Raw genomic sequence first — 15,255 nt, 5'->3', positions numbered from 1 at the left:
ACATTAATCCTCATTTCTATTTACTGTAAATGTTTTTCTAAATTAACAATAATAAGAAACACTTGAATTTACAAATAGATCTGGCCTGAAGATTTTAGTTTTTTACTGTAAGACATAACTTGATGAAAAGTCATTTTGACCTGAAGTTTATAATAAAATATGAAGGAATATAGCAAATTTACTCCAAATATGAAACCTCAGGTTCAAATCATATCTTACTTGAAAATGTCAGAAGTCTATTACAGATTCTGAAAACCCACAAGAAACAAACATGTTTTAAAACCTGGAATTATATGTTTTAATTGGTTCTCAGCAGCGTGGGTAAATGAATGAAGCTTAGGGGAGAAAAGCAGAAAGAAAAAAATTTAACCAGTAGCTTTTTATCACCACTCTTTAATAGCTGACATCTTAATATGTTTCTGGAATGAACAAATTAAAGGTATTATATATAGCAATCTGAATAATCAACAATAACTTTCTTATAGTCTTATCAACTGAAATAACAGAATTTTAAACATGACTTAGCTTTCACTTCGTCACATTAAACCATACTCTTCTGTTACTCAGTTCATTCATTTCTTGAGTGCCTGCCTTTAGATGCCAGGTGTTTGATCTAAGTTTTCAAGTAGAGTTATTATTCAGCTTAAGCGACTCTATTTAGTTGTCAACAGTAGTTAGAGCAGGACCTTAAAGAAGAGGTCAAAATTAGATCAATGTTTAGATCCAAAATGATTATAAAACATACCAAAGGTCATGGAACATAAAGCATTACTGAGACGAGTTCAATGTTTAAAATACCTTTTCTTTTTAAGGATAAGCTATAATATATACATGCATATAGAGCTATATACATTGGATTGTGGCTGCTACTCCTGACAGATCTTTTCTCCTTGGATGCACTTAGAAATTCATGAGAATACCACTGAAACAGGACTTTCTAAACATTTTTAAAAACCTAGTTATGAGTTAAGTGACTTGTCACACAGTGAGACGGAAAAACAACTGATATACATTGTTAATTTGTTCAAGTAATGTTATGTACAGTTTTATTGCCAGTATATGCACAACAGTAAGCATAGAACTATAAATACACAATGTAATTAACAGTAGAAAACAAAATTGTTACAGATAAAGTGGGGGATATAGAGAAACTATTTTCCTGCTGCTAGAACAAAAAGGAAGGAAGGTAAAAGCCTATCACAAATCATCCATTCAGAACTCTTGCCTTAAATTCTTTACATACATTTCTACATTTTTTTGATTAAACAAAGAAAGTACAGATAACTCTGTAACAAAAGCAAATTGCCTCCCTAATAGGTATTTGCCTTTCCAGTCAAATTCACTTTATGTTAGGATTTTTTAAAAAGTCAAGATGAGAAATCATTAGTATCCTGGTTCCAAATTACCAAATTTGCCTTCCACCAAAACTGGTAATTTTTGCAAGTTGGTTGCACATGAAAATAAGAGGTGTAGCAAAAGGTGATTAAAAAAATTTGTTAAAAAGTAACAGAAAATCACCCTTTTAATAGTTTTCCAAAAGACACTATAGGCAGCAGCTCAGTTAAAAGTATTAGCCCTGAAGAGGTAGAGAATTTGAGCCCATTATACAAAGATAATAACCTTGGCACCATCTTCTCTCTCATCAGGATCAATGTTTTCAAGTAAGACAATTTCATGGTAAAAGGAAACCAGGTTCCACCATTTAAAGAAAAGGTGCTGGTCGACTCCCATGTCTCAATAATTAGTTTGTTTATTAAATGAGAAACAGAAGACGGTCAAGGACACACATGCACTTGATTTTTTTTTTATGTTTCCATTATCAAGTTTATTCATAAGTGAATTTGATATTAATAAATAAAAAAAGCATCATTCACAACAAAGATAAACAAACCAAAAAACCCTGCAATGAAACCTTCTATTTTAATAAGTAACAGGAAAAACACAGGCTGATGATTTGGTACAGCTTTCTTAAGGGATCATAGAGGGGACATGGTTTTAAATAAAGATGGCAAGATCAACAACCAACAAAGGATATCAGCCTTACAGAACTGGCTGATTCTGTAACATTTCTTTGAGGTCTTAGTTTTAAACTACCGATCACCCCAAAGAAGTTGCAACGACTTAATGACGTGTATCACCATCACACCAACAGAGTCCAGCTGTAGTTCAGATTAGTCCTGCTTTATTTCACATCATTTCAATATTTCTAGCATAGGACATGATACGGAACAAAACTCAAAGTAGCAATAAAAATATTATTCTGTATTTGAATAAAGGCCAAAAAATGTTTTAGACTGTTAAACTTTTAAAGCTTTAAGCATTCCTGTTTAACCAGCATTTTAAAAAATGTATACAGTCATAACATTGGCAAAGGTTAATGGGACGACAAAGAAGTAAAACATGTGAAATGATGAATTAGATTAAAAATTACTTTGTATTGACCAACTGATGTTAATACTGCTTCTTTTGAATTTGGAATAACTATCATAAAAGTTACATGCAGACTGAGGATAGCCCTCTGTTACAGAAAATACAAAACAAAACAAAAAACTAAAACTGGGAAACAATGGCAACTTCCAAAAGATGTATTTGAAAATTTCCTTTCATTGATGAGGGTGGTCTGTCTGTCCTTTCTTTGAGAGACCTGGTTCACTTCCATCAGCTTCACTAACTTTGTCCAGAAACATCAGTAGTGGGATCAGCTCCTCCAGAACCCGTTTGTGCGCGTTTGATGTAAAGATTCAGTAGCTTCATCTGCAGATTCAAGCCAAACACGTCATTTGAGAAAGCTGCTCTCAATTACTGTAAGATGCTCATTAAAAAAATTATACATATGTGAGCTTCAAAAGATATTTTAGACTGAGGGGTTATTATAACGCCCCAGTTACTGTTGATCATTAAGAATTTCAAAAAAAAAATTTTAAGTCTCAGTTTGTTCAGGACAGTATTCTAGCATGCCTTTTCAAAAAATGTTATAGTGATAACATACAAAACTTAGAAGTCACCATTAAGACAATAATGATAAACATTTGAGCAGTATGTGCTATACAATATACTGCCTTAAATTCTCTCTTTTTATCTTCACAACATTTTACAGATGAGGAAATCGAGATACAGGATGTGCCATCCCTGCCTAAGGTCATAGGGGTAGAGAGAAGTGGGCCAGGAGAGGCAATTAGGCACTTGGGCTCCAGCACCCAAGATCTCAGACAACTACGTCACTGCTCTCCTAACAAGAATGTTTTTGATTTCTCTGTGTCATTTTGCAGTCTTTATTGTATGAGATCATATTTTTATAGTTTGGAATCAAAGCACATCCAATTCTGTTTTCTACTTTTTTTTCACCTAATGTCATTCTCAGATATTTTTCCTACCTACTGTCTTCACATGCAACATTACTACTAGCTGCCTAGTATTCTGGTAAAGTGCTGAATTTTAATTCTTCTACAGACAAATCTGGATTATCAGGACCTAACTTAAATTTATGACAAAACTCTGGATACATTTTTCTCTGAAAACCACTTTGTTGTTCAAAGTTTGCTTTTTTAACATTCTCTTTGACCGAAGGGTTTTTAAACCTGGTGTCCACAAGATTCAGAGGCTCACTGAACGCTCCCCGCCCCCATGAAACTATGCGTAAAATTTATCTGTATGCATTTATTTTTCTTGGGATGAGATTATAGCTAAAGCTCAAAGTGGTCTGTAACACAGAAAAGGTTAAGAACCACTGCTTTCTCTTTCTCTCTTTCTTTCTTTCTTTCTTTCTTTCAGCCACGCCACACAGCATGGCTGGGATCTGAGTTCCCTGACCAGGGATCAAACCTGCGCCCCCTGCAGTGGAAGCACAGAGTGTTAACCACTGGACCTCCAAGGAAGTCCCTAGAACCACTGCTTTAATCTATCTATAACTTGTATAGGTATTTATTGTAAGGTATATACCTGAGCTCTTTTTCTTTCTATGTATTTTTTCTTCCCTTTGCTACTTAAAAAATAAATTTGATTATAGTAATGACAACTGTTAGGATTGGGGGAAACTTTTTATATGAAGGTGAGTGTCTTGCCAGTTAACTGGTTCATAAACCAAAATTCAACAATCATAGTTTATCCTCACCCCTTAGAACAAATTTCAAGGTTTTGATAGTATCAAAGAAATGAAGAAAGCAAGACTGATTTTGTGTTTTTTTGCATCTTAAGGACTAATTGGAAAATTTACTTTAACATAACAAATCAAAGTTAAACATTTATTGTGATCATCATAAGAACAGAAAGAGGAAAAACAAATACTTGATTATCATAGTTCATAAAGGAAAATTTTTTTAATGTTCAATTGTTCCATATTTGGGGACATATAAATCCATGGATATATAACTATTATTTATTCTTAATTAAACAGCCTTTGGGGGTAAGGATTTCGGAATGGGAGTGAGGAGAGTCAGTTGGTGATCAATAAATAACCAGAAGCTGTAGGCATTTTTTTCACAGCAGTCTACCAACCACCGTACCAAACCGCTGACCTCACCTGAGTAACAGATGTGAAAGTACAAACAGCTAAACTGCAAACGGTAAGAGGAATAAGTTGGATTTGCAAAGCTTAATTAAAATCCGAATAACAAATTTACTCTTTTTATTTAAATTAATTAATTAATTTTTGGCTGCGCTGGGTCCCCGTTGCTGCATGCAGGCCTTCTCTAGTTGAGGCGAAAGGGGGCCACTCCTCGTTGCGGTTTGGGCTTGTCATTGCGGTGGCTCCTCTTGTTGTGGAGCATGAGCTCTAGGCACGCGGGCTTCAGTAGTTGTGGCACGCGGGTTCTAGAGTGCAGGACCAGCAGTTGTGGCACACGGGCTTAGCTGCTCCACAGCATGTGGGATCTTCCTGGACCAGGGCTCAAACCCATGTCCCCTGCATTGGCAGGCGGATTCTCAACCATTGCCCCACCAGGGAAGCCCCCAAATTTACTCTTTAACACACTCAAAGAACTAAATTTTGAAGAAGGACCCACAGCCACCATCTTTAGAACAGAGCAGCACTACTTACTTTACTGCCAGTGAGCTGACTGAGATGTGGTTTTAGTTCATCACCAATTACCGCATGAACAGCCACCAGGCAGAAGACACAAGCTTTCCGAACACTGCTCTCTGAATTATCATAACCCTGGGAAGAAAAGTCCTTGTTAGCACTCCTGCAGGATCTGAGGAAAGTACCATTCCACAGAGACAGAAGTGCAACTCAAAGAGGAGATCCCAAGTATGATGAGGAGACAGAGCTTTACTGACTGGACAAAGTTAATTTCTCACCTTTTCAGGCAGAGACGTGCCCTTCCCTCCTCCACCTCGCCTTCGGCATCCCCACTCCACTGTCAGACTTCCTTATCGGGTTCTTTCTTACTTAGCTTGGAAAGCTGCAATCTTCTGACTCTGGGGCTGCCCCTCTGCCAATCCACCCTGCCAAAGTCTCTGAATTAACCTTCCTAAAGCAGTCAGCTGTAGTGAATTCAACAGCTCCTCACTATTGAATAAAACCTAAACTCCTTGGCCTGGCAGTCAAGGTACTCCTGTAATCCAGGCTGAATTAATCTTAACATCTGGCCCATCCCTACCATTACTCTAAGTTATTCATCCAACAAACATTTATTCAGTACCCACTATATGTATGACACACACCTATTATGTATATTCTGTTCTTAGCACCAAAGCACAGATAAGAAAGGAAAAGATTTGGATCTTATCTTCAAGCACCTCACAATTTAGTAGTATTCGGCTTAGAACAGTCACAAAGGTAATACTATAGAAGCACAAAGAAATGAATGATTAACTCTCTTCAGGAGGGATCTTAATATACATACTATGTAATATTAGTCATTAAAATTACATTATAGAATATTATTTATTGGATGGAAAAAGTTCACAATCTATGATTAAGTTAAGCAAAGCATGTTACAAAATATGATTCCATTTTTTTAAAGTATTTATATGTATGGGTTTGTATGCATAGAAAAAAAACCCACATTAAATGGTAAGTTACCATGCTAAATGGTAAGTTTTATGTTATGTATATTCTACCACACACACACACACAGCTAATTACAGAAAGTCTTTGCTCCGAACACCTAAGACAGCAGGAAGGCTTGGTCATGCCACTAGTGTTGCCTGGCAAGTGCCTAAAATAACCGAGTCCCAAATGTATCACACATAGCTTATTCCTCCAAGCTTTGCTGCTTACCTGTATTAGGCCTGGCATAATCTCTGGCAAAAGCAGGTTAAGGGTTTCCTTGGAAACTCTCTCTATCACTTTTGTTTGCATTTTGATTGCAGCCAGATTAATTGGGTAATCTGCAGTTTGGATGATGGGACAAAGCACTTTGATGCACTGCTCTGGACTGATTGAAGTGGCCAACACTGAAGCAGCTTCCTCAGCAGATCTCACCACCTAAAACAAAGAGTTCAACATTTAGCAGGGAAGTAATTTTGTAAAACGTATACTGTGGCCTGGATGTATACATTTCATGAAATAAGTCCTAGGACGTGATATCTGGGATTTTCTTTGAAAACACTAAACAAACAAACATAAAAGGTGAGGGTACAGATAAAACAGGTTTGGCAAAACGTTGATAACTGTTGAAGCTAGAAGATGGAAACATGGTGCTTTTTTACATCTTTCTTCCTTCATTTGTGTTCTCTTAATGTTGGCTTGATTCAGTGATTAAAAACAACTTTAACATGATATTGTGGTCTAGTTCTGCAGGGGAGTGGAGGCTCTGTCCACCTAGACTACACTGTGACTGGAGTCCTCTGCATCAGCCACGCTGAGACGCTGGTCATTGTTAGGACCCTCAACTCCAGGAGCGCTTGTGCCTTTTATCAAGTTATTAACAAAATAAAATAAAAATCATTTCATTAATATGTTATCAAGTTAACAGGCTATTTCCCCTACTGTTCATAATGATTTTCTTTCCTTCTATATTGGACTTGGGGCGGGTAAAACACTGGTTCTGCAATCAAGAGAAGAAACAATTATCTATATTTTTATTGGAAGCTGTAATCTCTAAAGATGGTCTTGAAAACATGTAAAAATTATTGCTTTTGCTGCTACTTTGGTATTGTCTCATTTGTGCTCTCAATCTGTGAGAGGTACTTATAAAGGTATAGTGGAAAATACACTGCAAGTCAGAAGACCTAGAGCTAATTTCAGCTCTAACAGCTTAAGAATGTCAATTTTATCTTTGGTAAAAACTGGTATGCTACAAGGCCTTATTTAGGTCAGAAGGTGGATAACTAAACTACAAATATTACATAGTTTTTTTAAGCCTTCAGCAAGATGCTACAGATGTACCACTACTAAACACCAAGTGGATTTTTTAAAAAATCGGATTAAAAATCCAGGTAGATTTAAATCTTATGGCTCACTCTCCTATAAGATTCACAGTCACAGCTTCTGAAAAGTGAATTACCCAGAGGGTTTCGATTTTTTCATATCCTCACCAACATTTCTTATTATCGTTCTTCATCATGTGTGTGAAGTGTGGTATTTCATTGTGGTTTTTTTAGCTGCATTTCCCTAAAGATTAATGAGGGTGAGAATCCTTTTATGTGCTTACTGGCCATTTGTATATCTTCTTTGAAGAAATGTCAACTCAGATCCTTTGCTTGTTGAAAAACTGAGTTATTTACCTTTTCATTGTTGAGTTATGAGAGTTCTTTATATATTATGGTGGTTAGTCCCTTAGACATGATTTGCAAAAATTTTCTCCTATGTTATGCTCTGTCTTTTCACTTTCCTGAGAGCATCCTTTGAAGCACAAAAGTTTTTAATTTTGATAAAGTTCAATTTACTCTTTTTTTCCTTGTTGATTATTTCTGCTTTTGGTATTGTATCTAAGAAGCTATTGCCTAACCCAAGGTAACAAAGATTCACACCTATGCTTTCTTCTGAGAGTTTTACAGTTTTAAATCTTATACTTAACTTTAATCTATTTTGTCTCACTGCTGTTTTAACTCTCTTTTTTTTGACTTGTCTTTTGCTTATGTATTGCTCTGATGCTTTCTCTTAGAGTTGCAGTCCCTATTTGAAACTTGCTTTTCTAATTATTTTAATAAAAGTCCTTATGATTATCTCATCTCACTGGTTATCTCATCAGTGTCATTGGTCATGATGGGGATATCCTGACTATAATGTAACAAGACAGGTTTACAGGACTCTTTCAGGAAAGCTGTACTCATTGTTTTACTGAGTAACTTTTAACAGACATCTAGCTCCTATAGGCAATTTACCACTTTAAAATAACAATGATTCTTATCTTCATTAGTTATTTTTAAAAAACAAATTCTTATTGGTAAATGGAAAGTGAAGTTAAGATTGGTGAACTCTAAATGGAAATCTACAAGTAAATTATAGGAGAAAATGAAATCATATAAATTATATCCTAGAGCTCACCTATTTTAGGTAAAAGGCCATGGTATCAATATAATTCGTTAAACAGAAAAGATTATATGTTTGCTTCTCAATCAGATACTACCTTGAACATTAAGAAAATGCTTGCTAAGAGTACTTCCAAACAATGTTTGTATGTTTCATGCAATAATATCAGAAGTACTGTCAGGTCACTTACCTCCTTATGAGGATCTTTATGTGCTTCCAGTGTTTTCATGACAGTCAGTTCTGCATAGTTTTTAAATCTTGCTGGTTGATGCCTTAGGATTTCTCTTAAAACCTTTAATGCCAAAGCCCTGATTGTAGGCTAAGAAGAAATATTTTAATGTTTTTAATATTTTGGGTTGTAGACGATCTTTATATTTTCCATTTCTGCAACTTAAGGGTCTTAATATGGGTTGGGGGAATTGCAGACAACTGCATAAAATATGCGGTATATTACACAATTAAGTTTTCACATCTCTAGTTGAAAACTAATACTTCTTAAAGAAACCAAGAACCACTACATTCTATTAAAAAGGAAGTTTTACTTTTGAACAACTAATTCAAATATGCAAAAAAAAGTACTCTCCTATAAAAATTTTATCAGCAACCTTTCATTTTCCCTGTTGTCAACTGTTGAAAATCACTGAGCTGCTTGGTTGGGAAGAAAACGTACTTTACAGTGAAAATTTCAGGCAGAAAGAAGCAGCAGAAAAGACTCATTTTCCCAATTTCCAAATCTGTGTAGCACTTGATTAATAGGCAATGACAGGCAATCCAAGACAGGAAAAACAGGCTATTGTTTACATATTCTGCCGTTTTACCTCTTTATCCCCAAGGGTTTCAAGCAATAAAAGTAATATTGTTTTGAAGTGTTCATCCCAAACACTGAAAGATTCTTCCTGTGTCAGTTTCATGAGTTCATAGAGGGCGATTTTTCTTTCTTCTACACGTTCATTATGGTTAGACAACTCCTTCAATAACTCTGCAACCAGGTCAGAATGGTCTAGGGAAAGATCTGTCATAAGGACATGATGTTAATTCTGTAACTTTATAGGTCAACTTTCACAAGTACGGGGATGACAACGTTATAACATCATGAACACAAACAGAAAGTTGCTTGTAAAAAAAAAAACAAAACCCCAAAACAAAGAAAAATGACCAAGTAATATTCTTTTCCATTTGTCATTCCCAAAACCTCAATGCTAGTTTAAAACCATTTATAATAAAAATTCACAGGAGAATTGTATAATGAACCCCCACGTGCCCATCACCCAGATTTAAAAATTATTAAGATTTTACCATTCTTACATAATCTTTGTACCACCCCCCCCAACTTCTTTTCTGAAAAATTTTTAGCAAATCCCAAATGTATCATTTCATCCTTACACACTTCAGCATGCACTTCTATGTTGTCATGCCAGGAGGCTCAGAGTGTCTGGGTACTCAATTTTCAGCGATACTAATAAATGATCACTGGATTTAACTGGTAACAACTTGATCCCACCATTGTAAAGTTCCCCGTCAACCTTTTAACTAATGATTTCACCCACTGATGTTGCTAAATCAATTATTTTATTAGGAGTTAAAAATGGGTTGGAATTCTTCTTTGAGAGTGAGTATATCAACTAGAGATATTTTGATTGCCCTGAAATACAGTTTGATAGAAAAGGCAGAATACCTAATATGTTTCCCTTGAAATTTCTAAGTGAAGAGTTGGGCCCAGTGGTTATCAAGGAGTTTTCATTTGTTTTTGCTTTCTTTTTTTAAAGTATAATTATGAACTCATGAATATTATGAATGTTAAAGGACACATTGTTTTTCAAAGTCATGAGATAATGCTTTGAGAAATCTTTGTAGGAAAGACAGTTAAATCCAAAAGTTGACATTAGAACATTAAAAAATACCAGAGCTCTTCCTAAATTCTTTTGATGATAAAATACATGATAAATTCAGGTTTGAGGGACTTGGGCAGGCATTTGCTTGAGCTTGTGCCATAGATTCTTTTCCCTTCTAACTCATTCTCTGGAATAAAATAATCACAGAACATGGTGCCTAAGCCTAGAAGGTACACCTGGGGTCACTCCCTCTCCCAAGTCTCCAGGAAAGACAGCTAACACTGTGGAGCTGTATTCTCTGTGGCTTCACTTGGCATGAGTATGCTGGCCTTTTGGAGAGGGTTGCTGCCTACAAAAGGAAATGCTCAAGAGGAAAGAGCACTTTTCCCAAAAATGAACTTTGAGGTTGTAGTTTGCCACATGGTTCACAACTGGTCCATAAAAACAGAAGCTACTGTGCCTCATCCTGCCAGCTGGTTAGCCACACTGACCTAGAGATACCAATGGCCTGACATTATAGGTCTCAGGGAACCCACAACTACAAGTAGGGAAAGAAAAGTTATATTTCACTTAAGAGGATTCAGAAACCTGAGGAAAGGAAATCAAGCTGAACTACTAGAACAGATGACTTCTACTGGAACAAAACTAAAAGATGATAGGGAAGGGAAATTGAACCAAAATGTAATGATAATATTCACTGCCTATAAAAAAGGAAGTTTGTTAGGACAACTTTTGTGGAACTATAATAAGAGCACGAAGAACTTCTGGTCCCCAAACACTCATACACAGAGCACAAAATGTGATTACTGAATTTAAAAACTTGAGATAGTCTGGAAAGAATGATCACTGAGGAGAACTAAATTAGGGTTTTGGAAGATCAGGAAGAACCTCTGCAAAATGCAGAGCAAAACCATGAAAAATGAGAAATTTGAGTTCAAAGATCTTAACTTGGAGAATAAAAACTGTCTTATAATAATTTCATCTGTATAGACCAACATTAGAACAATATTGCTGGCTTAACAAGAACTACTGCAGCAGGATCAATACATCTCTATAAACCACTCAAAAATCACTCCTGTGAAGTTACATTATCAGACTTTCAAAGATGTCATAAAATCATTCTGATAAGAGTATATTTTATTTCAGCTGAATCAAGGGAAATCTCAAGAAAATGCTTTGTTTCAAAGGAACTCAGTTCTCCTCTTCATGAATATAGGCTTTGTAATTAGAAGATAATTAGAAATGACTTGTCATATAATGGTCTGGACAGATGACTGACAGGAAAATAACTTCTGCCAAAGAAAGCACATAAATTATTTGTTAAAAACTGAACTATTTATGTCATAAAAACGAGATAAACCTAACGTACTGAATTAATTAAGATAAAGTATAATCAACTGTATTTCCTCTTCTGACACATAGAAGCATTGTTGTTCTGTGAAAAGAACACAGGCTCTGGAGTCTCACCAAGCCTCTGCCCCTTAGCCTTTGTGTGATAGGAGCACACTCTCAATTACTGTGGAGGCTGGGTTTTCTTATCAGTAAAATGGGAAAACAGCACGCACTTCCTAGGGTCATGGTGAGGACCTGGGCCTGAAATGAGTCTCCCTTGAATAACAGTATCACCCTCACTAGAGGTAGTACATATTCTGGAATATTATAGTCCCTGGTAAACTTTACAAAGGTCATAATTAGAACTGGCCATTAGTGGGTTTGACTTGTTAGTTTTGATAAATGTATCACTAATGTGTGTATCTGTCTGTAATATGTACAGACACATCTGAGTAAGAGAGATACTTCATAAGTCTCAGAATTTTAAAACAAATTCCTACTTGAACAAAATAATTATCTCCCGCCAAAAGTTTTATATTTTAAAAACAAAATAAGGAGAAATTTTACTTGGGGGCAGGGCATAAAAGAACAATTAAAACAGCAAAATGGAGGTCAATACGTTAAAAAAGATAATGTCAGCAATGTTTACAATAAAATAATGTCAAATAAGGTCTTCCCCACCTCAAATTTAAAAAAGAAAATAGACAGTAAATGAAAACAATTGCTATATGAAGCTTGGAACAACTACTATTTTGGTGTAACTGAAGGCTTATCTATCTTCAAATATTTCAGAAGTCAATCAAGTATTATGCTGTGAAGAAATAACGTTCTCAAGTTCAAAAATATTCTACCCAGTTAGGTTTCAGTTATATAATTTCCAAAGATATTTTCCTTTAACAAATGAGAAATATATGATCCTTAGTAAAGGAGAAGAGAATTAGACAATAAGGGGGTGATCTTGCTAAGTTGTCATAATTTTGGCTTTGTGGTACTTGTGATATATCAAGCCTCAACATGAGAAACTGGTAAAAACACAATTCCTCAATCTCATAAAATGAAGATATTTTTCCATTTATCAAAATTACAGGCCTGGGGACAGATTCCCAGGCAGAGTACGGAGGGTTTCCACACGTGAGAGTGGGAAAGATAGGGTTTCAGAGCTCAGCTAGAACAAGAAGCGTGTCCACATGTAGTGGCAACCAGGTGTGATGTGTCAGGGCCCAAGCAGAATGGCACTGAGGCCAAGGAAGTTGAGGGTGGAATGGTAGAGCCCAGCAGGGTGGGGAGTGCATCCACGCAGGTGAGGAGGTGGTGGCCGAGATGGAGAACTGGCTGCACACAGGAGGATTGATAAAATAAGTAAGTATATTCAAGATAACAGAAGTCAGGTTTCTCACAGGGGGTTATTAATACGGAAAGGGAGAAACTAAAATTAACCTTATGGTGCTAGACTAGAATTGGAGTTATTGGTATAAACACATAGCTTTTGACAGATACAGCAATAGATATAAATCAGCGTGCATGCGTGTATACACACGTACGTGTGTACACAAACACACACACTCCCTAGCTCTAGTCACTTAAGAGGTCTGGGGAGTAGTGATGTCCCACCAGCATTGAGTACACCTAGTGCCCAGACTTTAGTCTTTAAAGACCATTTTCTGTTAAAAGAAACCAAGGATCGATCCTTGGAGAAATGGTTGATTCCAGGACTGAAGCAAGGACGGTATAAGATTTTGCTGTGTCAGAATGTAAGAATGGGGACATGTTAAAAGGACACAAAAGCCAGCTTGAATGGGATCCTGATGGTCAAATTAAGGACAATTTGAGCATCAAAATAAATAAAAACAGTTAAACATTATAGCCCATTGAATACAACAGGAAACTATGTGTCTGTACAGTTATAAATATTTATTTTTTTTAAATAAATAAAATTTAAGTTTAATGAGGAACAGGATATTTACAGTTTTAAAGTACCTCTCCACAAAACACTTATTAATTACAAAATGAGTAACTTCATAGTGGAGAAGCCAGTTAGCAGCACCAAAATCAAGTGATCAAAATTACATCACCAATCTTGGGGCAAAGGGAAATCATGTGTTAGTTGAAAGATGCACTGACACTTCTGTGATACGGATGCCAAGAGTACAAAATCTGAATCCAATCATCAGAAACATCAGACAAACCTAAATTGAGGGAAATGCTACAAAATAACTGGTCTTTAACCATCAAAAGTGCCACGGTCATGAAAGCCAAGAAAAGACTGAACACTGAAGGAGACGTGATGATTAAATGCAACAGACATTCTGAACTGGATACTCCACTATAAGATATTATCGGGACAAGTGGAAAAACTCTAAGGATGGGTAGTTATTAATGTAGCACTGATAATTCCCTGGCTTTGATGAATATATTGTAATTATGCAGGAGACTGTCTTTGTTTACAGAACGTATGTCCTAAAGTATCTGAAGTGATGGCGCGTCAGTTTGGCAACTTACTCTCAGATGGTTCAAGAAAAAGTTCCTTCTACTGTACTCCCAACTTTTAAGCTTTTGACTATTTTGAAATAATACTTAAAAAAAAACCCTACATATATATATATATATACCTATATAGTGCATATATATGTGAGATATATATAGCGGAGCCGAAGCAAGAAATGTCAGTTGTGACCTCTGTGCATAAATACTTTAAAACCCATTTAAATTAAGCTGCTAAAGCTAGGTCTCAATCACCAGGCTGCTGCTACTATGCAGGGTTCCAAGGGCACTTTGCTGCCAGGTCCAATTCATACACTTCTGTTATGCTGCTAATCATGACTAAACCTCAACAGCATAGTCAACAATTTATGATAGATGAAAATACACCAAAGTGCATAATTGTGGCGATTTTATAGATTCTTATGTAATTTAGACAGTTTGGTATGTTGTCAGAATTTTGCCTTTGTGATATATGTGATACATTAAGTCTCTTAACATGACACGTTGGCCAAGATATGATTCATTGACCTCATTAGTAATCAAAGAAATTCAGAAGTGAAGATATTTTTCTATTCATCAAAATTAGAAAAATTAAAAAATAATCTGATATCTAATTTCTCAGTCTTCCTAACAATTAAGGAAATGCTCATTAGGATGACCTATTTTATATCCATCACAATGACAAAAAATAAAAACACTTAAACATTCTGGGTTGGTGAGGAAATCAGTACTACTTAAACTGGCCAAGTGTTTTGAGTTGGTAATTGGTAGTAACTCTCAAAACAAACTTACAGATATCCCTTAATTGGGCAATTCTATCCCTAGAAATCTCTTAGAATTACCTGTATGTGTACATAAATTTTATGCAGAAATATGTTCACTGACAGCAACACTGAACGAATAAAGGGAAAATCAGAAATTACCTAACTATGAAATCATGAGAGTGTTGAGGGGGAGACTTTCAAGTTTATTTACATAAAGTTATATGTTACTATACATTACTTCGTTAAGAAAAGAATTAATGGATCATGTAATTTGTAGAGGAAAAGAATGTAACTCCTTACTATTAAAAATAAGTAAAACATTTACAGTGTTCTGTACTTTATAGTCAGTTCTTATACACCTTATCCAAACCTTACTGCATACTGTGATCAGAAGGGCAGGTAACATAGCATCTCCAACCTAGGGACAAGT

At 35.7% G+C, this 15,255-nt stretch overlaps 1 protein-coding gene across 32 annotated transcripts in view; it reads right to left on the bottom strand.

Moving 5' to 3' along the window:
• Window positions 1-274: 274 nt before the first annotated feature.
• The window catches only part of CLASP2 (cytoplasmic linker associated protein 2), a 178,656-nt gene continuing 163,675 nt past the window's right edge, over window positions 275-15,255 (bottom strand). For 31 of the 32 annotated variants that reach the window (XM_065885763.1, XM_065885769.1, XM_065885771.1 and 28 more), the window contains 5 exons: window positions 9,235-9,428; window positions 8,607-8,735; window positions 6,221-6,427; window positions 5,036-5,152; window positions 2,668-2,754 (listed from right to left, as the gene is read on the bottom strand). In XM_065885763.1, coding sequence (XP_065741835.1) covers window positions 2,668-2,754; window positions 5,036-5,152; window positions 6,221-6,427; window positions 8,607-8,735; window positions 9,235-9,428 — 734 coding nt within the window. Of the gene's footprint in view, window positions 2,755-5,035; window positions 5,153-6,220; window positions 6,428-8,606; window positions 8,736-9,234; window positions 9,429-15,255 lie in introns of all 32 variants that reach the window. The other variant, XM_065885770.1, reaches the window with a different exon arrangement.

Source organism: Phocoena phocoena, chromosome 10, assembly GCF_963924675.1.
Source record: "Phocoena phocoena chromosome 10, mPhoPho1.1, whole genome shotgun sequence".
In the NCBI taxonomy this organism is placed as follows: Eukaryota; Metazoa; Chordata; class Mammalia; order Artiodactyla; family Phocoenidae; genus Phocoena; species Phocoena phocoena.
Note: the sequence above shows the minus strand (reverse complement) of the source record. Positions and strands in the feature narration are given on the sequence as shown.